The 25,033-nt window shown below is 41.2% G+C and overlaps 1 protein-coding gene and 1 pseudogene across 1 annotated transcript; one reads left to right on the forward strand and one right to left on the reverse strand.

Annotated features, from left to right (window-relative positions):
* Positions 1 to 1,411: 1,411 nt before the first annotated feature.
* LOC137278048 (uncharacterized) lies at positions 1,412 to 3,038 on the reverse strand. The gene is made up of 2 exons (XM_067810107.1): positions 2,907 to 3,038; positions 1,412 to 2,604 (listed from the first exon to the last, which is right to left on the reverse strand). Exons 1-2 carry the CDS (start codon positions 3,019 to 3,021, stop codon positions 2,294 to 2,296), a joined length of 426 nt encoding a protein of 141 aa, XP_067666208.1. The 5' UTR covers positions 3,022 to 3,038; the 3' UTR covers positions 1,412 to 2,293.
* Positions 3,039 to 8,266: 5,228 nt separating this feature from the next.
* Positions 8,267 to 22,411, forward strand: LOC137289665 (monocarboxylate transporter 10-like; annotated as a pseudogene).
* The last annotated feature ends 2,622 nt before the right edge of the window (positions 22,412 to 25,033 follow it).

A 25,033-nucleotide genomic window follows, 5' to 3' on the forward strand; every position in this document is an offset into this window, starting at 1 on the left:
AAGCAGCAACTACATCACAGATACAACAATAGAATGGAACAATTCTCCAATGCACAATCCGGACAACACAATAACACTCTGACACCTACGACAAAACTACAACACTTCTCCGATACAACACAGTTACAACAAGAACATCCCTATGTATGATAAAGGCTCACAATCAAGGTTGACCGTGATATACGTTAATCCCGTGCAAGAGATATGCTCCATCGCTGTATACACGACAACACAATACAACATACTACACAAATACAACACTGACACAATACAACACTTCTCCAATGCAACACAAACACGACAACACGATACCATCAGCTGACACGAGTATGCAAGGACAGGGCTGACAGTCAAAGTTTGGCTGGTGGAATGTTGATCCACATTGGCGTACACGTACGCATGGTAGATGTCACTGGATTGTCTGGTCAAGATGCGATAATATACAGACAGTCGCCATAAAGCTGGAATATTGCAACAAACAAAGACTGGTAGCAGACTAAACTGAGTAAATCGCACACCAAAAAACGATTATTCGATGGTGACTGATTTTCTGAAATAAATCTTCTAAATAATAGTTAGATTCAGAACCCTTGACTTCCCACTATCTACAGCTCTTTGACGCTTATGAACGTTCAACTCTATAACAACGGTTGCTCTCTTGAGCTTGTACATACTTAAGTCATCTGTAACATATTTGGGATAAACCATCTCAGTAAACTACAGATTCCAGTAATTTCGTTGGGATGAGTCCCATCCGGGATTCGAACCACACCCTCCGAGTCAGTCACCTAAACGCCAGCACACAAGCTCCGCCGCCTAGGCAGCTCAGCCATCGCGTCTTCTATAAATCTTGAAGTCGGACAACTGTTAGTTTTCAACACGGATTTGTGTACCCTCTTGTAAATCTTCACGACCACCCACTTTCTCGTTACTTTTGATCACTTCTTCACATGGTGTATTCACTTGCGTCATTGGACCATGGCAACAAAATTCGCCCAGAATAGTTGGGCCCCTTTGGTATAGAATCACAGGTTCGAATCCCATTCGCCCTGGTATTGGTGGTAGCTCGGTCAGGATTTATGCTGTTACATTTCTCCAAACCGGTACATGTGTAACACATCAGTAACGTATGATTTATCCGACATCCAGCTGGTGCGGCTGGATATTCTCCGTTATACTAAGCTCACCCACTCCTTATGGCGTCAGTTCTAATCTCTAGACAAGCTTTAAAACCCGCCGTTCGTCAATACGAAGTATGTTACATTCAAGCATGATAGCTTTGAAATATCCTGACATATTCAGCTGGAAACTGGTTATCATAGATACATGGTGTGTTTCCCAAACGCAGACCAGCTTCCCATACTTGCAGACGTCATCGGAGATACATTTACAGTACAATACGGGATTATTTCATCTGATTTTATTCGGTTTCAATAAAAATGAACTAGCAACACGTAAAAATATAAATCACATGTAAATACTCCTGAGTCCATACAGACAAGCGACTTATTAGAAAACGGCAGTGCAGTTTCTACTGCTATATAGCATATTGTGGATCACAAGGCATTAAACTATTTGGCTTTAATGGCAAGTACAGTCAGACAGGTGTCCATCACTTAGCACTATATCACAAACATATTACATAACAAAGTTTTTAACGTGGTAGACTGGCTTCGGCACCACAGGTGTTTATATACAAGTGTATATCGTTATATCGCTACATCACAATGTCTTGGAATCTCTAATGGAGTCGCACTAGTAGAGAGATGATCTTGGCATCACATCGGTATGTAGCTACATCACAATGTCTTGGAGTCTGTAATGGAGTCATGGATGATCTTGGCACCACATGTGTTTATGTACAATGGTATATCGCTTATCCTGGAAGAAGGCGAATGGTCCACTGCGGGGAATAATTGCATACGTTTCCGTCACCATAGCCACACTTCAGCAGATATGGCCACGGTGTATATAGGATGGCAGTACTTCCAATCAGCCTTTCAGAAGCAGCATCTCAGCGACGCCGTGATTTGGGACATCATGCCTGGTCAACGTCGTTCCAATAAATCCTTGTGTCAGAGAGGTATCACAGATAGGGGATAAATAGCTCTTCCGGTCTGTCCGTCAGCATTATCCCAGCAACGCCATTCCACGGGCAGTGTTTATCGTTTCAGACATTGGAAGGTATCACAGATGGAATCTTTATAATAGGGAGTAACCACCTCATCAAGAATCGTTGACATCTACGATATTGGTGCTCTGTATACATGCAGTGCAGATATGTGTCTATTCCTCAACCAGTGCCTGTACGTGTACAGTTCTGTGACTGTCCGAGGTCAACAAGGAACTGATTCGCACCGTTTGGGGATTCTGTGTACTTCTTGGTGCCGTGGAGATGCGCTTTCATGGCATTGAGGTAACATGTGAGAGCGCCAGATGTACAGTTGTATTGTGTGACGGGAAGGGTAGCCTTGCACATTCTGGTCAAAATGTCGCACATGGTGTGAGAGTTTTGTGGTAGAAGTGATGGATGACACTTTCGGACAGTAGTATAGATCAGGCAGCCTGGTGTAGGCAACTCCCCGGTCCTGTGACTCCGATAACCTGGCAAGTGGAAATGTACAACTATTAATCGCTATCAATCAAACTGCTATATTTTAAGCGTGGTGACAATTCTGCCAAATTGAACGCGAGAAAACACTGCTGTCCCACTACATCATGTACCATGAACATTTACTGTATGACATACACAGTCTCTCTCTCTCTCTCTCTCTCTCTCTCTCTCTCTCTCTCTCTCTCTCTCTCTCTCTCTCTCTCTCTCTCTCTCTCTCTCTCTCTCTCTCTCTCTCTCTCTCTCTCTCAAATCCCATCAACTGATAGAATGATAGAATGTCTCCATCTTTTACCTTTCGCAGATCTAGCCCACGATATTGTTGGACGTCCAGATGCTATGGCAACGAAAACTAAGTAGATGACGACAAATACACGTGTATATTTTGCTACCGTTCCAGTTGAAGTCATTGTGGCAGACCAGTGTTCCCGACCGTCGCTGTGGAAGTGAGGACGCTGTTATTCTGTCGGTTTTATATAGCCGTTGAGAGTAGCCCCTGGGAAATCCCCTGTTGCACTGCACATTTAATCAACGTGGGCAAACCCCACAGTATCGAAACCTGACACAGTAACAAGTCATTACCGAGCTGAAGTGTGGCGTGGTGTCGAACTAACACAGTACTATCACAGTGGGTATTGACAACATCGTGTGTGGTGCATTCAACACCGTTTATGAAGCTCAGCTGTCAGCACCTTCGTGTAAACTGACATTGAATTCATTCCATTGACAAAGACATTAAATTCACCCAAGTGTGATATACGCCGACATAATGCCGTTCACGTGCGTCTCACTGTACCTGCAATCTGATAGTGATTCATGGTGCAGTTTATTGTACAATGGATTCTTATCCGGGCAAAGAGTTCGTATGAATTTACGTATTCATTACAGTTCCTTATTTCATAGGAGTACGTTGACGTAAGCCTTCGTGTTTAGGTTAACAAGGTATGGAGATGTAGGTGTCTGTTCTGAAGTGATGACGTTGCACGTGGATGTTTTTGAGCGGGGTATTTTATAGTAGATGGGTAGAGGATCGGTTGCTTTGTACGCTACAGAGTTTAATGGTGGGCAGTGGGGTACTGTGCATGCGCACGTGTGTGTATGTGTGTATGTCTATGCGACTAGTGTGTTGAGATCTACGTGGATGTATTTATGAGCTGTTACTGTTTGTATGCTGATGTGTGCACTTGTCCTTTCTTTCCGTGACATTATCAGAATATTGCATACGTCATGGTCACAAGTTTGACAACGAGTGAGGTATAAACACATGATACTACGTCTATCTATTTTAAAATCCACTAAACTCTCATACAAGGAATGACACAAGCCTTACGCATGTGGTTAACCGTGCCGACGTTGTAGATACGTACACGTACTCCGCCGTCTGTGAATTCAGGTAATGACATTGGGTTTTCCAGTGAGTTTCTATATTTATCACAGGCGTCATATCTGCAGGCTTGACGATTGTGGTTAACCGCCGCATGTATATATTTAGTGTTAAGGGTTTGCTTGTTTGCGATTGGAAAAAGTCTATAAATGTTATTTTGGGTTTTTTTCGACGATGTTAAAAAACGCTAACAGCGGATGACCAGCAGTGATGTACAACTGACGACATTATATACTCTGCCATTTCTTGGAAATTGCCCAGAGACGTCATTTCGAGGAAATCGGCCATGCCATGTCTTATTGGAGGGGGTACAGGTTGTTGAGTGACTTTAGTCTCATGCCGCCTTCAGCACTACCCCAGCAATATCACAACGGGGACACCAAAAATGGGCTTCACATTGTGTATTCATGTGGGTAATCGAATTCGGGCTCTTCGACGTGACGATCGGACGCTTTAACCTCTAGACTACCCCACCGCCCCCTGGATTGACTAGTTCACACTCGATTACTTACAGACGGCCGTTATATAGCTAGCATATTGTCGAAGGCGGTGCTAAACAACAAACAAAATAGATGGTAAACAGTTGAATGTTCAAATATGCAAGTTAAAAGAAACAAGATACTGAAACTAGGGCGAAAAGAGGTCATTTAGTCTGCATTATCGTGGCACATCCATAATTAACACGTTGCCTAACACTTAGTCCCTCAATCTAGATCTATCAACTTATGATAGAAACAAATAAACCCATTTAAACCCAGTCAGATGGGAAATTAAGAACCAAAGGAAATCATTTAGGGCTTAAGCATTGCAGGGAAGGCTAAAAAAATTAGGTAGATGAATAAAGTGGTTCATGGACTGTGAGACAGACAGCATTGCAGGGAGGGCTAGACAGATGGGGGCAAAATGTGGTAGGGACTGTTTAACACCTCGCAAGGTGGACCTTCTCTCGTATAACATAAGGCTTTTTTCAGTTACTAACCTTGTCTGTTGCTTTGTTTTGTTTTTGTTTTGTTTTTTGTTTTTTAAATAGCAAGTGTTATCTATTAGTGTGAGTAAAGGTATTTCTCAAGCATGATTATATTTTGTTCATGCTTTGGTGCATTCGGAGCACATGGTGCAATAATACACAATATACACTGCGGGACTCCTTCCCTTTGAAATGCCAGGAGCCGGGTTTGCAATATTTACGTAGATTTGGCAGCACCATATCCTTGCAATTAGACTTTACCAGTATGTCAGTAGCCTACGATGTGATTCTCTTTAGGATGTAGACGTTGTGTTGTCACTGAAATACTGTTTGTAGAGCCGTTAAGCAACGCTCTTTGTTGTTATACTCATGTAATTAAGATATAAGCCATATCCTTTCAGATCGTATGCATTGAATACACAAATGACGTTTTGAACACATCTCCACTTATGCTAATAACATATTTCAAATGCTTACAACGCAATTACAACAATGCAACACAGTCACATCAACACAATAATGTAATGACACGTACAACACAACTACAACATTAACAAAATACAACACATCTCTAATGCATCACATTCACAATACAATAATATCATGACACAATACAACTACAACACCGACACAATACAACACTTCTCCAATGCAACACAGTCGCAACAACAGGATAATATAATAACACTTACAACACAACTACAACACTGCCACGTTACAGCACTGTCACGACAACAACACAATAACACCTGTATGCAAGAAAAAGACTGACAATCAAAGTTAGAATGTTAATCCTGACTGACATGATATACCTCAATCCTATGCAAGATATATGCTTCATTGCTGTAAACATGTATAAACCTGCACATTAAAACAAGCCGGCTTTGATAGAGATTTAACTGTGAAGATATTTGACTTGCCCGAGGCCATGGTTGACTCTGCCCGTACTCCAGCAGAATGTGAACAGTGATGTATGTAGACTGTGTTCACTCAGGCGTGACGGTGTGAACGCTGACAAAAACATCACCGGTAGAGTTGCTTACATACGCCATCAACAAGTCCGTGGAATATCTGGGAAATCGGTAGGTAGATCTGACAGTAAAATCATAACGTAATATCAGTATATCCATGACGTGACTTAGGAGGGGCATTGTGTATTTTAAGATTTGGACCAGGTATTCACCGAAGCTAACGGCTCATGGAATCAGCGTGTCTTCATTTTGGAATTATGGTAAACCTCTTTACGATCGAACTGTAGTGACTTGTGTTTTACGCTGTTACGCCTTTTGGAACATTCCAGCAATATCACGGCGACGCCAAAGTTGGGTTTCAAGCGTTGTACTAATGTCGGCAATCGAACCCGAGCATTCATCGTACGATTGAGCGCTTCAGTCATCAGGTTACCTTCAATGACCCCTATCTAACTATGCTCATCAAAAAAGTAGGGGAACCTGTTTTAATGATTTACTATTGAAAGAGTTGGGAGATATATCGGAGTCATTGTTGATGTGATAATAATGAATGTTTTTGCGATCACCACTTGCACTCCCTCATGTTGATAGCTGTTTGTAGGAGTAATCGCTCTTGAAAGATAATTGGATTGGTGTTCGACGTGAAATTTGCATTTGGCAAAACGTCTATAAAGAAAGATTAACTGCTGAGTGATGCATAATGATTGCCAAAATCAATGAACTACAATGATTTATCGAGCTTCTGGAAACCTGTTAAAATCAGGAATAGCACCCCATTCACGTAATGGGACTACTGCGTTGTCCACGTGCATCCCATGCGTTGTGTTCAGGTGATAAATATAAAATGGTGTTGCATTCATGTCCGTTAACTCTTATACTGCCTATCCCAGCTGAAAGTTCAGACTCCCCTACTTTTCTATGAGTATATATGGTTCAGGTGTTTCAATGTTGATTTCTTGCTCTCAGCAACATTCCAGCCATATAACTACAGTCTGTAAATAATCAGGAGTCACGAACAGAGACAAGCCATGGGTTAACATCATGAGCATCCATCGGTAAACGATGATACACGATCAATAAGTAACTCATCGGGATCCTGACTCCGTTAGCTTCCTCTTACTTGAAGTCATTACAGTTTTATACAAATAATTGATCATGCTCAAAATGACCTGAAGAACAACAGTTTTAAATTTAGGGATCGCTAATGGTCATTGCATTCAAAATAGCAATCGGATATGATCTAATTTTCAGTAACGTGAGTCATCATTGATGTGAAGTAACCTTAATCCCTGCAGCATCCTTGTTGATGGTACAGCGCTATCAAACGGCCCCCGGATATGTGTGCAGCCATGCCCACCCCTGGGGTAGAGAGGGCGCTGGTGTAGTCATCAGCTTTATGAGTCGCCAGCATTGTTGACAGTCTCACAAACACCAGCCTCTTCGACAACACAAGCAGCATCAGCTGCGCGACTGAACAACGAATAAGAGAATAGAGATGGATCTTGATGCAGGTAGCACTTCATGTGGGGACATTGATGCAGATGACAGTAAACAATTAGCCCTTAATGTACATGACAGTCAACAATAGGACACTGATGTAGATGACAGTCAACAATAGGACACTGATGTAGATGACAGTCAACAATAGGACATTGATGCAGATAACAGTCAAGAATAGAACCTTGACGTAGACGACAGTCAACAATAGGACCTTGATGCAGATAACAGTCAAGAATAGAACCTTGGTGCAAATAGCAGTAAACAATAGGACATTGATGCAGATGACAGTCAACAATAGGACACTGATGTAGATGACAGTCAACAATAGGATTATGATGTCGATGACAGTCATCATTATGACCTAAATAGGCTCTGTACGGAATAGCATTCAACAGTATGACAGTATGATATGATATGACCCTATACCACTTTGACATTCAACACCAGGACATTGTGACAAGGTTTTTGTTTCAGATGACTTTGCACACCGTGACACATGTAACTGTTTTGAATGACAGCATGTCCTACATATACATCCTCATTGCAATGTATGGCTGCTAACTGTTGGCAAAGGGGCCTTCAGGGTGGATTAATGACCGGAGATTACAGAACAGCCTGTTCCAGCACGCACGCGAGTTGCTGAACTTGCCTCGTTACTATCAAAATCCTCAAGGATCAAAGACTGAAGCAGGTCGGATGCCAATCAGTCTCTGTCAAGGGTGCACCACAGCTAGACAAGGAATGCAGCATGTCTTTACAACTGAAAATTAAGAACATAGGGCGCTCATTGGAAGATCAGACATTTACATCACAAGGGACACTCCCTTAATAATATGTACGGTAGCGTTGTCTCTGAAACGATCCACCATCCAACATGAAACAGGGAGGGGAATCAGACCACCACCCTTCTGACAACGGTGATCCTACAGCTGGTGCTGGTGGAGCAACTGGAAACCTACAGGGACAGTCTGACAACACAGAGAGGAGTACCCCAAGGGTACATGAAACTTGTGTCTCCAATACCCGAGGTCTGGACTTTGTTCCCCCGGATGGGGGATGGGGATGGGTGGTATGTGCCACGTGCTTTTGGGTGAACGGAAGTGTCATGGGGACAGTCAACACCTTTGGCATCCTCTACAACCACATGAGGGAGTTAAATGCCCTCGGAGACGAGGGCATGTCTCTGAAGACTTGTAAGTACCTATTTCATATACAGAATCGTTTAATGTGTAAGATCAGCTTGTTTAAGGATAATATGATTGTTCCCAGTTGTTGTTTGTTGTGACAAGCAGGAGAAACTGTGATCATATTCTAACCAGAAAATATCAGTGGAATATTGTGATGTTACAGTGCCCTGCTGATAAACATGCGTCACGTAGTTCTCTTTCACACTCAACTGATACACTTTCAAATATCTACTTAATGTGTAGTTAAACAAAAACTCACTCACTAACGCATTCAACAGATTACGCATCTCATGCTCATTCACCACACACAAATCAATCAGTCGCACCATGAACTCTCTATGCCACGCTCTCTACCATTAACTCAACCCTACACTTAGCCACGCCCTCAACCATGAATTTAACATACAGTCAATCATGCTCTCAACCATTACTTCAACCGTGCTCGCAACCATGAACTCAACCCTGCACGCAACAGTGCTCTCAACCATGAACTCAACCCTGCGCCCAACCATACTCTCAACCCTGCACTCAACCCTACACTCAACCATGCTTTCAACCATGAACTCAACCATGCATTCTGGTGCGCACGTAACCATGAACTCAACTCCTCTCTCAGCCACGTACTCAATGAAAGGCGACGACTCACTCAATTGTGCACGCAGCCATTAAACCACGTGCTTAACAAGGTGCTCCTCCTGATGTCAAAATAGAGAACAATCCGGCTCCATCTTCTCCACGCAAACTTTGTGAGTGAGATTTATCACGTGCAGTATATAATGTGAAACCGTCCGTCATCTATTTTTCCTGCCTGCGTCTTAAAGCCCATGTCAAGATGTAGTTCTACTTATACTTACCCACACATGTACAGGTGGAACATAGTTCACAGGTCTTCCTGCCTAGAGATACAGCTTACACGGAAATATCTTTAACACAGTAAAGAGAAATGTTGTTGGATTCCGTTACTGGGTGCAGGGGCGGTGAGGTAGCCTAGTGGTTAAAGCGTCAAGATCCATTTTCGATTCCCCTCATGGATACAGTGCGTGAATCCGATTACTAGTGTCCCCCGCCTTGATACTGCTATAATATGAGCGGCGTAAAACTAAACTCACTTACTCACGAGGTATGTGTAAAACACAGAAAAATGTGAACCTACGCACATAGTAATATTCACAAATATACCAATTTCATATATACCGAGGAAACAAACAAATATTATGTACCATGTGTATTGATGATAGCAAATAAAAAATCAGTTGACATAGTTAATTATTTATATCCGCGTGAAACTGAATAGATATTTCATTACAACACGATATAACACGTGTTATCCACTTTTATAAATAATTGTGTGAAGGACTTTCTCTGTGACGAACAGACTGATTGACTTATGTTGTGACAAATAAGTATTTTCCTGAACGTAGCTATGAGTGAAAAACATATCCTGCGTCTTTGTCACTGAGGAAATGTTTTTGTCAAGACATGTCATAAACAAGTTATCTAACAGGAAAAGACAAATGTTATATCTATCACGTGATATCCTAGAGACAAATGCGTGACGGGGTAGACAGTACATTGTAAATATTGTGTATTTTATGTTTCAGATAAACTTGTTATCACTAAATATACACAAAGAACGTAATTAAGCTCCCTTGCAGTTCCGATAGGTTTTCAACACATTCATAAAACCTTTCGTGGTGATCACGATAGAGAAACATGAATTTTCTTTACCCGTATGATCCTTTAACTCATAACAACGACAAAATGGCTGGAATCCTTGTCGATATTATGATGACAATGGTTCATTTTCACAAACATTTATTTTCATACAAAACCATGTTTCTAAGACCCAGGAATGTCTAATAGTGACTTGGATGTTGATTGGTGAATGTGAACATTCAAAATGTCATTTTGCGTGGTCTACACGATTAAAGGTCAATACCGCGTATAGCCTCCACGTGACTATGTGACAACCAGCACTCTCCTCCTCATACCAAATGCCGGCCTCCTGATCCTCTGAAAGGGCAGTTTACGCCATTCCTCGTGTAAGGCAGCTTCCAATTGGGCCTGTACAGGTGGATCCCTTTGATGCACGTGACGACCAATCATGTCCCAGATATGTCCCAAAGGATTAAGATGGGTCTCATTCAATCATAAGATATGTCAGAGATCTAATACAGTTCTTTGTATATACATAATAACATTTTCAGTACTTCAGTTGAAGAAAAATAATACCAAGACAAAAAAAAGACATTGCAGTAACACTGGTTATTCAGATCCACTTTTAGAGGGGTCGACATAATATATTGTAATGAAATACACCACGTGCTCATGAAGAAACATGGGGCTTTTTTCATTCTGTGTTGTTTTGATCCTCTGGGCAAAAATAGTAAGGGATATATATTTAAGTTTTGAAATTATGAATAAATATTAATTGTAATATATTAAAAAATATCAACCACAAAAATAACAATATCCCTAACTTATTTTGCCCAGTATATAGAAGTACTTGTGGGATGTGTGCTGGTGTGTGATACTGTACATGAATGTGACATTACACTGACATAAAGTTAGATCATTTGAAATAATGTGAAATGCCCTGAGCTAATGCGAGATAATTTGAAATACAGGCCAATAATGGGACAGAATATTTCAGTGTTTCAGTGTTTCCGAACTAATTTGAAAATGTTAACAGCCCAGAGAAACTAAAGGGTGGCGACAAAGAGAAATGCTGTTGCCTTCATAATATGTTTGTCTTTGAAAATTTTTTTAACTTTTATACTTCCTATCCAAACTGAAAGTTCAAGTTACCCTTCTGTTTTAAAGAGTATATTTATTCATATTTGAAGAGTCACGCCAGGCATTTCACTATTCCAGCCATTTCATGTTTTCAGGAATCATCTCTCCTACTGGGAGATCGAACCTTGATCGTCGATGTGACCGGAAAACGTTTTAACAACAGGACTGCTTCAACGTCTGGAATAAACACAGATTAAAAATTATTCCAAATTTAAAACCCTGTGCAGACAATAGGCAGGTTATAGTGACATTCTTTGTAAGGGACATTTACTGTGACATAGACAGTCTTACGTGACGCTATTTCAACATCTTTACAAAGATTACATCGACATTATAAAGGTATTTTTAAGTATGCACCAATTTGGACACAGCTAAGAACGAACAATGGCGTCTTTCATCTCTCCCGAGTGTGTCTTTCTCTGGGATTATATATGCTAATTTGAAATAAAAATGTCCCCTGTAAAGGATTTGCAGAGATATTCCGACGTGATGAATGGCTTCGGCTCTTCTTGTGACATTAATGGCAGGGGGTCACGTGGGTTGCACGTGACAAGATTAATATTGGATGAATGTGGGAAACTTTCTAGGACGACCCCTCGAATAAAGGTGTTGCTGTGAGTGATTCTGAACAGTGCCATTTCAGTGGAAGAGTGAATTCAAAGTCATAGACAAAGACAACAGAGAGCCAGTGGCATGACGTGGCGTGACATAACTCACCGTGACGTCATATCTTTTAACCTCAGAACCACTGTATTCAAAGTCTTAGGGGCAACCGAGAGCCAGCAGTGTGACGTTTTCTGAAACTGACAGTGACGTCGTATGTTTTGCCTCAGAAGGAGTGTATTCAAACGCTTAGGGACAACAGAGAGCCTGTGGGAAAAGCTTGAGAATAACAGAGAGCCAGTGGGATAACAAAGAGCCAGTAGGATGTCGGGGTTTGGGGGGTATTTTCTGTAACTGATGACTGTGACTTTTGCCTTACAACGACTGTATCCAGCTGACAGTGACATTATATGTTTTGTCTTAGAACGAGTGTATACAAGTGCTTAGGGGCAACAGAAAGGCAGAGGTTTTACGTTTCTTTTCTGTAACTGATTGTGACGTTATATCTTTTGCCTTACTACGACTGTTTCCAAAGCCTTAGAGACAACAGAAAGCCAGTAGTATGACGTTTCCTGTAGCTGACTGTGACGTCATATCCACTGCCTGACAATGTATTCAAAGTATTAGAGACAACAGAGAACCAGTGGTATGACGCTCTCTGTCAACACCGAGACGCTATACCTTTTGCCTCACAGCGTCTGTATTCAAAGTCTTAGGCACAAAAGATCCAGTAGCGTGACCTTTTGTCCTTTAACTGAGCGTGACATATCTTTCACCTCACAACGCTGTGTGTAATACGTAGTAATATGTAGTGTGTAAGTGATTGTGACATCACATCTGTTGCCTCACAACGTATGTATTCAGTCATAGGCACAACAGAGCCAGTAGTATGACTGTAATATGTAGTGTGTAAGTGACTGTGACATCATATCTATTGTCCCACAACGTATGTATTCAGTCATAGACACAACAGAGCCAGTAGTATGACTGTAATATGTAGTGTGTAAGTGACTGTGACATCATATCTATTGTCCCAGAACGTATGTATTCAGTCATAGGCACAACAGAGCCAGTAGTATGACTGTAATATGTAGTGTGTAAGTGACTGTGACATCATATCTATTGTCCCAGAACGTATGTATTCAGTCATAGGCACAACAGAGCCAGTAGTATGACTGTAATATGTAGTGTGTAAGTGACTGTGACATCATATCTATTGTCCCACAACGTATGTATTCATAGTCTTAGGGACTACAGAGACCCTGTGATCTGTAACTTAATGTGACGTCATATCTTTAGCGCCACAATGAGCGACGACATAACAGTGGAATGCGTGGAACTACACCGTCCCTGCCTTGTTGTATCATAGTGAGAACTGCCAAGTGAATTCCGACGTAACATTTTTTTCTGAAGCATCTGCTCTTCACACCACCGGACCTTGTCATGTATATATATAACAAATGTCTGTTTCCTGTTCACATATTACGTTTTAAATTTTAAAGGTAGTCCTACTCTCATAATTTCATGTTAGAGATCAGCCCTTAAATTCAAACTCACGAAACCGAATCTTGACTTCTTTCTGGCTAGCCTCACAGGTGAAACAAACAGTGTCTCTGCGTGTCTGATGATTTGATGTTAAATGAGTGAGGAACGGTTGGGCTATGCTACCACTCTGCCTTACATATACTGTTACCTCTTCACACGTACTGTTATTTATGTGTGTAATGTAAATGATGAGCATGAACACTGCCTGTGTCTTTTTCACGGAACGCGTTTCAAATGTCAAAGGTAGTACTGCTTGTATAGTTTCACGTTAGAGAATACCACTTAAGTTCGAATCCATGAAAACGAATCTTCACTTTATTCTAGCACGCCTAACAGTTGCATGTCTAGGTGCTGTTATGCCCCTGCCTTCGTTAAGCAAGACTAACAAAGGCAATATGATGGCTTCTTAAAGGGCAACAACGACTTGGCTGCATTTTGCTGTCATCTATGAATACTTCTGCATCGCTGCCGGCTCGCAGACTGCCAATGTTCTTGCTTCCCCAATGCTGGGTGACACAGTATTTAAGCGTTATCTTGACACGCTCATTACCTTTGTTCGATTCCCCCAAATATCCCATTCCGTATCGTTTTGAATTATGTTTTTGATTGCGGGAAACGTAACTCGAGACTAATTAGTTTTGCTGTTTGTTACAAACGAAACATGTTTAATTAAAATTTTCCTTTTTCAAAATGTAAATGTAACAAACTTTTTTCTATTTTTTTTCATTTCATATCTCTGTTAAAGGCAGAGTCCGAACATATGGCCTGAACATTTTTATGAAGCGGTGATGACAAAAACTGCTTGCGAAAACATGAGCATATTCTGCCCGAACCGTCACAAACACATGCACATACAGGTCAATTATTCACCTAGAAACCTAGTAGTGAATGGCATAGAACGTCAGTCACTGATTGTCCTCTACCTAATATAAAGGCTTTATTGTTTTAATGTCGCAGATGTTGAAATGAGCCATGACTCGAGGAACTCCGAATATCGAAAAGAGCACGGATGTCAAAAGGGACCATTACTTTCGCTTCTTCATCCGAGGTTACTGACCTCACACATGGGAAGTCAGAGCGAGGCCGATGACTAAAGCCGAGATACGTTGATTAGTTTGGTTTCCGGCACATTTATCGATCATTTGAAGTTAAGTATACATGATTGATTGCGTGCTGCACAGAAACTGACGTCCACACAACGACCTGCCCTAACGTCTAAATCTAGCTCACATGACTTGGCCATTTTATTCTTTCTATAATTAATAACTGTGTCAGTGGACGTTTCAAAGTGACATTCGTCGGGTGAAGGTGGGCATGGTTCCTCGTCACCAACTCCTTCGTCAGAGAGTGAGTGAGTTTAATTTTATGCCGCTTTTAGTAATAGTCCAGCAATATCGAACGATTTAACAAGCGAACGCTTTTACAATTGGGATATCCAACGTGAAGGAGTATATGTTTGACTTGATCCTTTTTAAAGAAAAACATTCCCAAGTACATGGTAACAAACAATAAGACCTGACCTGACAATATTAATAGCCCCGAACCATCGAGACAATGTACACGTCGAGACGATAGACTACTTTATTCAAATCTACCTGGAAAGATCCTGACAATGTGTGTGCTGACATTCATGATAGTACTGGAGCAAAATCTTAAGCAAGTGAGCGAAGGAATGGTCTGGTGTAACCAGACAAGCATATGAAATATTGATGAAAAAACAAATATGAAACATGAAACCAAATAATCACTAAATCTGTAGACAAATGAATAAAACATCAGTGAAAGAGTTAGTGGATAAGTCAATATTACTGCAAAAGTAAGTATTACAGGATAACGCAATATGACTGAATGAATAAATATTCCTGCAAAAGTCAGTAGTACTGGATTAGGCAATAGTACTGCATGAGTCATTTTTACTGAATAAATCAATATATTAAATACGTTAATAATCCTGAAGAAGTCACTATAACTGGACAGGTCAATATGACTGGATAAGTCAGTATTCCTGAATACAGCACAATTGCTGAAGAAGTCAATATTACTACTAGATTATTCAATAAATCAACATTTCCGGATAAATCAATATTACTGAGTAATCAGTATTGTTTGATTATTTCATAATAATAAATAAATTATTGCCACTAGATTATTCAAAACTGCTACAGAAAACACTATGTTTCTTATTTGTCAACATAACCGGATTAATCAAGATAACTAGACAAGTCAGTGTAACGGAATACGCCAGTGTTACTGTTTAAGTATTACTTCAATCAACACTTCCTGGTTAATAACTATTAATGGATTAAGTAATATCTGGATGAATCAATATTCTGCCATGACTTCAGAAAATACCGAATAGTGATTTGAGGATTAAAGTGATTCAGTGGTATATAAACAGGTTATATGCCACTGATGTCCCAATACAGTATGCATTTCTTTTAAATCTTAATACCGCGGTTATGGTACAGTGTGGTTTTAAACAAATATTTTAGAGCTATTATAATATCGTTACATACTTCTGATACTGAATACAGTAACCATCATAATTTTTTTAAACTGAATAATAGTTGCAATCAAAAGGCAATATCAGTGTGTGCTGCCAGATGAAGGATGTGCCTTGGGAGCAACGTCTGTATCAACTTGAAAGACGTGCCCTCCGGCGGGGATTTAAGTAAAGCAGCTTTAACGGTAGATTTATCGTTAATGTTCCATTAGGTGCAAGTGATTCAGAAATGGGATTGGGTTCATACGGAAATATATATTGCGGCAAGATCTGAACAAATCATTGTGGGGATATTCTTTGTGTTCTTGTTTTTCACGATTGTGATGATTACGGAGTAAATAAGGAACATTTGCATGCTAATTAAAAACTTTGTAAATAGGAGTGCGTGAGTGAGTTTAGCTTTACACATTTTAACACTATGCGGGTTTGAATAAAACCAAGAGCGAGAAGGTGACGAGAGTGCGTGGGCGTGGGCGTGTCTGTGTGTCTGTCTGTCTGTCTGTCTGTGTCTGTCTGTGTCTGTCTGTGTCTGTCTGTGTCTATGTGTTTGTGTTTGAGAGGGGGAGGAGAGGGGAGGAAATGCTGAGAGAACTCAGGTAAAAGCAACATGGTGGCAGACAGTGACATGTTGGGTCCGATGTGATTATGCGTGTGAATTAATACTGGCACCCGCCTGTTGACATCCCGAAGATATGTCTGTTGTGATTCTTTCTTGGAATTAGCTCCTGCTTTCAACCATTATTAGTTCACGTCTAAAGTTATTTACATCTGCTAAGCTGGTTCCAACTCAGACCGCCTACATTACTCTTAAGTCGGAGGAAATAGACTCTCAAAATTTGTGACATTTGGGCATTTTTCATATACGTTGTCATTGTGATTTTGGGTGTATCAACGTCTGTGTTTGTAGACTTTATGCCGTGAAAATAAGTTTTCTCACATAAACCAAATAATTGAGCGAGGGAGTTTTGTTTTACGCCGCATTAGAAATATTCCAGCAATATTACGACTGGGGACTCCAGAAATGAGCTTCATACTTTGCACCCATGTGGGGAATCGAACCCGGGTCTTCGGCGTGACGATCGAATGTATAACACTGGGCTACCCTGCTGCCTCCAAATAGGTACAGGTTATTAAGTTGAAAGGGATAAGATACTGATCATAACTATTAGTAATTATATGATATCTCTGTTTGCAGCTTTCATCGGTTCGTGCATGAATGGCGTCATGTTCTTCATGTGCTGTGTGTCGGGCATACTCTGTGACGTCATCGGACTACGTCACATGGCTCTGATTGGCGGTGTTCTCTGCGTGTCGGGGTTTCTGTCCAGTGCCTTTGTGACCCAGATGGAACTGCTTTACCTCACCTATGGGGTCATCCTCGGGAGCGGCTTTGGCCTCGTCTTCTCTCCAATGGTGGCCATAACAGGGCATTATTTCAAGAAAAACCTCGGTCTTGTCAACGGAATTGTCACTTTTGGTGCGTCGGCCTTCACCGTCGCAATGTCGTTCTCTCTGCCCTACATACTTGGCTACTTCGGGCTTAAGGTGACGTTGATATGTTATGCTGGCCTTGGAGTGACCTTGACCTTATGTACACTCGCATGGAAACCTCTGATCACGCGAGAATATTCAAGTCATAGCAGTACAGATGGGAGCACGAGTCATTTGAAGCGGTGTTTAAGTTTCACGTCTTGGAAAGTCTTGAACGGACGGGTTTGGAAGAACAGACAGTTCGTCACGTGGTGTATTGTGTTGTCTGTAAGTCGGTTCGGTTACCTGGAGCCATACTTCCACATGGTGAGTTGGTGAATGAGTGAGTTACGTTTTGCGTCGCATTTAGCACTTTTCCAGCAACATCATGACGGGGGACCCCAGAAATGGGCTTCACACATTTTATACATGTGGGGAATCGAACCCAGGTCTTCGGCGTGACCAGCGAACGCTTAACCTAACAGGCTACCCCACAATCCCGGTGGTTCGATGAGGTAGGGACTATGTACTGTTTATCGTATCCTTTTGGCTATTATCAATCGACACCAACCTACAATCTTTGTAGAACTTTATACGTTTACGTTATTTTCAATAAAACCTCGTTTACCACAAAATTCATAACAATTTCATAATGACCCGTCTGTCAAGTTGCCGCAATCTGTCTCAAAATGACACATTTTGGGCACTCCTCTAACAACTGCTACTTTTCAGACTCTTCTTTTTTTCAAACAATTTCAGGGAGATTAAGTTTTAATTTCATACCCACCGGAAGGATATTCCATGAGAAACCGACCGTCAAATGACACATTCCGGCACTCGCATGACAACTGTCACTTTTTCTACATCTGCCTTCTTTTTATAGAATTTTGGCCTAGTAACGTCAAGCATTATATCCAGCCTCATAGATTATAAACAATTATATATCGACAGCCTCATAGATTACAAACAATTATAAATGAACCTTACATAATCGATATTCTATTATCAGCACTGTAACATATACCAGCGCAGTAAGAATGTACTAGTTGCATGGATATGTGCGCTATATAAATATATGCTGTAATAAATAGTAAAGAATGCTGTTCTGTGGTTAAACAATTTAAACCCATTGCTTGTGTCCCCTGCCGTGATGTTTCTGGAATATTGCACAAAACGGCGTAAAACCATACTCACTCACTTAGTCACTCAGAACTTGTTTGAAAAGGGTCACATTATTCATATTCCTGATTTCCTAGTCAAATCTAGGGAAATGTCTTAAGTGTAATATGTTTTGTTTGATAACCTCTGAGGGTTACGTGACATCTGATTTTCATATTGCATAAGGAATCGAATCGATGATCCAAAATCGAAAATCGAATCGAATCGAAGTCTGGGTGAATCGTCGCAGCCTTAATGTCAACTTGTTTCAGTTTAGCATTTCACAAAAGTAACATACTTTAATGTCTAATGAATGTTGTAGGTCAACCATGTGGCCCATATCCTACCGGGTACCCATGTCAGTATTCTCATCACCATCATGGCGGCTGTATCGGGCGTGTTCAAACTCGTGGTGGGGAAGCTATCCGACTTGTTAAGCCAATACAGGATATATCTCCAGCAGGGGGCGCTATTTGTCTATGGCGTCATCGTCATCTGCATTCCATTCAACCACACCTTCCCAGGGTTCATTGTAATCGCCGTCACTCTAGGACTGGCGGACGCTGTTATTATGGTTTTGTTTGGACCAAACGCCATCGAGCTGGTCGGGGCCGGAAATGCTTCTCAAGCTATTGGTTTTTCCTCCCTCCTTTCTATACCGACATTCCTGTCTGCACCCGTTATTACAGGTACATCCTTTTTTGTAATACACGGGTTTCAATATCTTGATTGATCGATTGATATGTAACGCAGCACTCAGCGATATTCCTGCTATATGCCTATGGTCTGTAAATAATCGAGTCTGGAATAGACAATCCAGTGATCAACATCATAAGCACCATTCTACACGTGTCACGTGTTAACCAAGTCAGCAAACCTGACTACCCGATCCCATTAGTTGCCTCTTACAACAAGCGTGGTTTTCTGAAGACCAATCCTAACCCGGATCTTTAAGGGTTTATATCTACTGGATTTTGCATCCGCTATAATACTTCTTTCTGTGGTCGGAGGAATATGTTAAGTACGACGCCGTTTAGGACAGTATTTTATGTACATCCACGAGCTTCAGCTTTAATTCAGATGAGGATCTCGGGTAGCCTGGTGGTTAAAACGTTTGTTTGTCACGCCGAAGACACGGGTTCTATTCCCCACATGGGTACAGTGCGTGAAGCCCAGTTCTTGTGTCCCCCACCATGATACAGCTGGAATATTGGTAAAGGCAGATTGAAACCATACTCACTCACTTTATAAAGTATAAAAATATATTTGTCAGAACATTTAGCAGAAAAGGCCAATATCAGGAACTCACGGCCAGCAGATCAGCCATTAGACCACCTGGGAAACCTGATTCTTATCACGACTCCAGCAATATCATAGTTAATTATGACAGACATGGTGCAACGTGAGCATGCCGTGTTGTGGTCAAGTCACAGAGCTGAAGTCCATTTCCCACTTGCTTGGTGTAGCAGTATCCCCTGAGGGGGGATTCTTCGTGGCGTCAGGCACATGACACTATGTCAGTTTGGTTTTAGGCCGCTTTCAGCAATATTCAAGAAATATCAAGCGGGGAACAACAGAAATCGTCTTCACAAATTGTTCCCATGTGGGGAATCTAACCCAGGTCCTCAGCGTGACAAGCGAAGGCTTTAACCACTAGTCTCCTCATAGTCCAGGAACATTGATAACTATGTCACTGGATGTACATGGTATGTTGACGTAACTCCAGCTATTATTATACATCTATAATTATTATACATCTATAAGTTGGACACTGGAAACATAATGGCATTTTCTACTCTAGGCGCAATGCACGACCAGCTCAAGTCCTACAACCCTGGGTTCTACTTGACAGGGGCGATAACTCTTGTCTCCTCCATGTTTATGTTCCTGGTGAAGAGTCCTTTTCATAGGCAACTTAGAGTGTACAAGGTAACAAGAAAGCACGGTTGAACAAACAGATTGCAGAGGAAGATCGAGCAGTAGCAAGTTTTCATATGCTGGTCAGAAAGTACACGTTGGTATTAGCTCTAATTTACCTGACGCGCTGATTGTGATGAGACTCAGTGGTATGACTGTCACTACTTTGCCTGCTCAGGCCTGCCTAACGTGTTTGCATCCACTGTAAAGAATCTTAGATATACTCAATGGCATGACTTTCACTGCCTGCTCAGAGCTGATAACATATATAAATCATATGACGTTAATATCTTTTCCTAGATCACCCCAACTAAACCTCAGCCAATCAGCACTGGTCCAATGTCACATGACGAGGATTCTGGAAACACCAATGGCGGCGTTTCAAACGAGGGTTTTCGAGAAGATGGCGTCTGTGGTCAATACAGTGTTCAGACCAGGTTGTAGAAGAGAGTGTTGTTCAGACCAAGTTGGGGTGGCAGAAGAGAGAGTTCCTTTTAGACTAGGTTGTGGTGGCAGAAGAGAGTGACTGTTGTTCAGAGCAGGTTGGAGCGGACTAGGTTATAGCGGTGGAACCTGTATTGTAGGGTGAAGATTGCTGCCGTATGTACCCCTACTAACACTTACTGTAGTACTCATCAACAGCCAAATCATGTATTCGAACACTCATCTCTCAACTGTCCTGCATGTGTTTAGTGAACCCTTATAGCTTGCACGTTGTGTACCTGACACTTCAAACAGACGGTTGTGTACGTTGAAAGAGTTCTAAAGCTTGCGAATCCTGGCCTCAGATCTCAAACAATATTGTTGAGACAGCTCCGTGAGCCTGGCAACAGATCTGTTTGATACGCGCTTCACAACTTGTGTTATGGGGCCTGACAATGGATGTTTGTGTGTGGTGACAGATTCACAGCTTGTGTTAAGGAGCCTGACAACGGATGTTTGTGTGTGGACACAGCTTGACAATTTGTGCTATGGACCCTGACAACAGATGTCTGTGTGTACAGACATCTTCACAACTTGAGTAATGGACCCTGACCACAGATGTTTATGTGTATAAACAGCTTCACAACTTCTGTGTTTCGGACCTGACAACAGATGTTTATGTGTATAGACAGCTTCACAACTTCTGTGTTTCGGACCTGACCACAGATGTTTATGTGTATAGACAGCTTCACAACTTCTGTGTTTCGGACCTGACAACAGATGTTTATGTGTATAGACAGCATCACAACTAGTGTGTCCAGGACCTGACAACAGATGTTTATGTGTATAGACAGCTTCACAACTTCTGTGTTTCGGACCTGACCACAGATGTTTATGTGTATAGACAGCTTCACAACTTCTGTGTTTCGGACCTGACCACAGATGTTTATGTGTATAGACAGCTTCACAACTTCTGTGTTTCGGACCTGACCACAGATGTTTATGTGTATAGACAGCTTCACAACTTCTGTGTTTCGGACCTGACAACAGATGTTTATGTGTATAGACAGCTTCACAACTTCTGTGTTTCGGACCTGACAACAGATGTTTATGTGTATAGACAGCTTCACAACTAGTGTGTCCAGGACCTGACAACAGATGTTTATGTGTATAGACAGCTTCACAACTTCTGTGTCCAGGACCTGACAACAGATAATTTTGTGTGGAGAGAAATGATAAACCCATTGATATCTCCTGCTGTAGACTATGACATAAATATTCTTCTTGATACTCACCAACGTTTATATTTCCTGTTATAGTCAAAAATATTATACCATGTTACACATTATGACAATAATATTCTTGTTACCTTCCTTGACATAATTATTCCTGTTATTATCAATGACAATAATATTCCTGTTATACTCCATGGCAATAATATTTTTGTTATTCTCAGTGGCAATAAGAGTCTGTAATGTTCAATGACAGTAATATTTCTCATGTGTTTAAAGAAGTCCATTTATTACCAGACAACATACAGACCAAATAAGCTCGTTGAATTTCCTCTTATTTTATAGGTTTTTATAGTCCCAGTATCGGCTCCAGATAAAGACATTACCAACAACGCCATTACTTAACACTCCATCGCCTAAGGTGAACACACTATTTTCTCCTCAATTCCTGCTCTTGTTGGACGGTTGGGTAGTCTATCACGCCGAAGACCCGAGTTCGATTCCCACATGGGTGAAATGTGTGAAGTCCATTTCTGGTGTACCCCGCCGTGAAATTGCGGGAAAATTGCTAAAAGTGGTCTAAAATCACAGCCACTCACTCACCCCTTCTATTGACCTTAATATCGTAACTGGTGTCTGAGGACACGACAACTCATATTCAAGAGTTGTTGACGACACATACTCAAGCATTCGTTTTTGTAAATACCGATCCTATTTCTGGTTGAATTGTGAAAAGAAGGTTTGTACTTTCTAAACTAAAAGAATTGAAGTGTATGATGGTCCTACAAACTTCATTGTATATGGGTTGAATACTAGACAATACATGCGGCGGGGTAGTGGTTAAAGCGTTTGCTCCTCATGTCGAAGGTCCGGGTTCGATTCCGCATACAGTTACAATTCGTTAAGCCCATTTCTCGATTCTCTGCTGATGTCAAGAACGGCGAGAAATAACCTGATCTGAAATCTCATCCTATCTGGATTTCCAGAAGGATATTTTATGTGCGCTTTGTGTTGGTGATAGTTCCGCCTTGCATATGATGATCAGAATAACTATACTTCATTCAACGCAGAGTATCTAACACGACTTGATCGTTGCTTTTTACGTATTCCACAACTTCAACTGTAATATTATATCCAACACACGAAAACAAATTATTACTAAATTAAATACTTTAAGTGACCGGTTCTATTGTTTTAGGGCGGTGGGGTATCCAAGTGGTCACTGCGTTCGCTTGAAGGCGTTCTTTTGATTCCCACAACGGTACAATATGTGAAGAACATTTCTGGTGTCCCCCGTCGTGATATTGCAGGAATATTGCTAAAAGCGGCGCCAAACCATACTCACTCACCCACTTACTCGATGTTTTGTACTTCGGTAAATGTCTGTCTGATACAGCCATCAGATTTAAACATAAATGTCGGTAATCAAGGAGTGTTGAGTAGACACGATATGACTAACTTCAACTGAAACATTATGTACTGAAAGCTGAGGAAGTGATGTGAATATGAAATATGTTACGAGGTGATATCAATATTGAAAATCAGAGGTTAACCAAGAAATCAGTATACACAGAGCTAGTAACTGTCGAATCATATGCATGAGTGGGTATTGTTTTACACCGCTTATTATATTCCAGCAATATAACATCGGAGGTCCCAGGAAAGAGGCTTCACACTTACCATGTGTTACCTCCAGACGAAAATAACTGCGGGGACGGATACAGCTTTTTGAGACGTCTAGTTCCGCTTATAAACTGTCATATTATCACAAATGTATATTCAAACGCTGTTTCTGGTTCACGATAAAAAGGCCAAACAGGATCTGGTACTTGGGAGTCGTAATATGTTGTATGTGCAGACCCGTGCAAAAAGTATTGGGCAACTTGAACTCGTGCCCATAGGCCTACATGTTATGTCAGTGTAACATTGCACAGTCCCATAGGCCGCCATGTTAAAGAAGTTCCCGGGACTACATGTGTTGATTGAATTGTTGCCATTCGATAAATATGGAATGGAAAATTAAACAGAAAGTTTGTGCTTGAAGGTAAGATGTGCAAAAGTTGACCAGATCCATACGAAAATTAAATCCATGAAAATTAACATGTAAGTCAATGGAAATTACGTCAAGTCTTGAATACTTTTCCCATGACTCTGTATATAGATCCTGATACGACCATTCAGAATACGTCCGTATTGAATGTCTCGAAAGTGGCCCGGTACGTCATTGAACCAAAAATAATGTTGGAAGATAACAAGAACTGAAGGTTCCACAGGTAACCAGAAGCTTCCTTAGGCTGGACCAGTCTCTCAAATCGCAAGTTCACAAGCACGAAGGGAAACAGTACAAATAGCATTACGTCATTGGCCCAACGCTGGCAATGAGCATGGTGGCAATAACTTGCAGCTTGGATCTAGTTCTACAGTGCGGAGATCAACGGCTATCCAGCCACCTACACGTCCACTGAACAATCACCACAGTGACAATGTTGCTAAAAACTGATTCCGTTTATGCTTTAAAAGAATCCAGAATTTTCATTTTTGTTTTTATTGGAGCGACGGTAAGATAAGAAACAACGAAATCATTCACATTACACATGCTTCTCCATTAAAAGCAAAAATCATTATCAGCCCCTTTTCCACCATCCACCCTAGCCATAAATTATGAACGATCCCTTATCCATACAAACGGCAAGAGTTATGTGGCATTTACATCAAGAAGCGCATCGGGTCTATACTTTCTAATGCTTTGATGCCTTACCTGGACAC

Source organism: Haliotis asinina, chromosome 1, assembly GCF_037392515.1.
Source record: "Haliotis asinina isolate JCU_RB_2024 chromosome 1, JCU_Hal_asi_v2, whole genome shotgun sequence".
Classification (NCBI taxonomy): Eukaryota; Metazoa; Mollusca; class Gastropoda; order Lepetellida; family Haliotidae; genus Haliotis; species Haliotis asinina.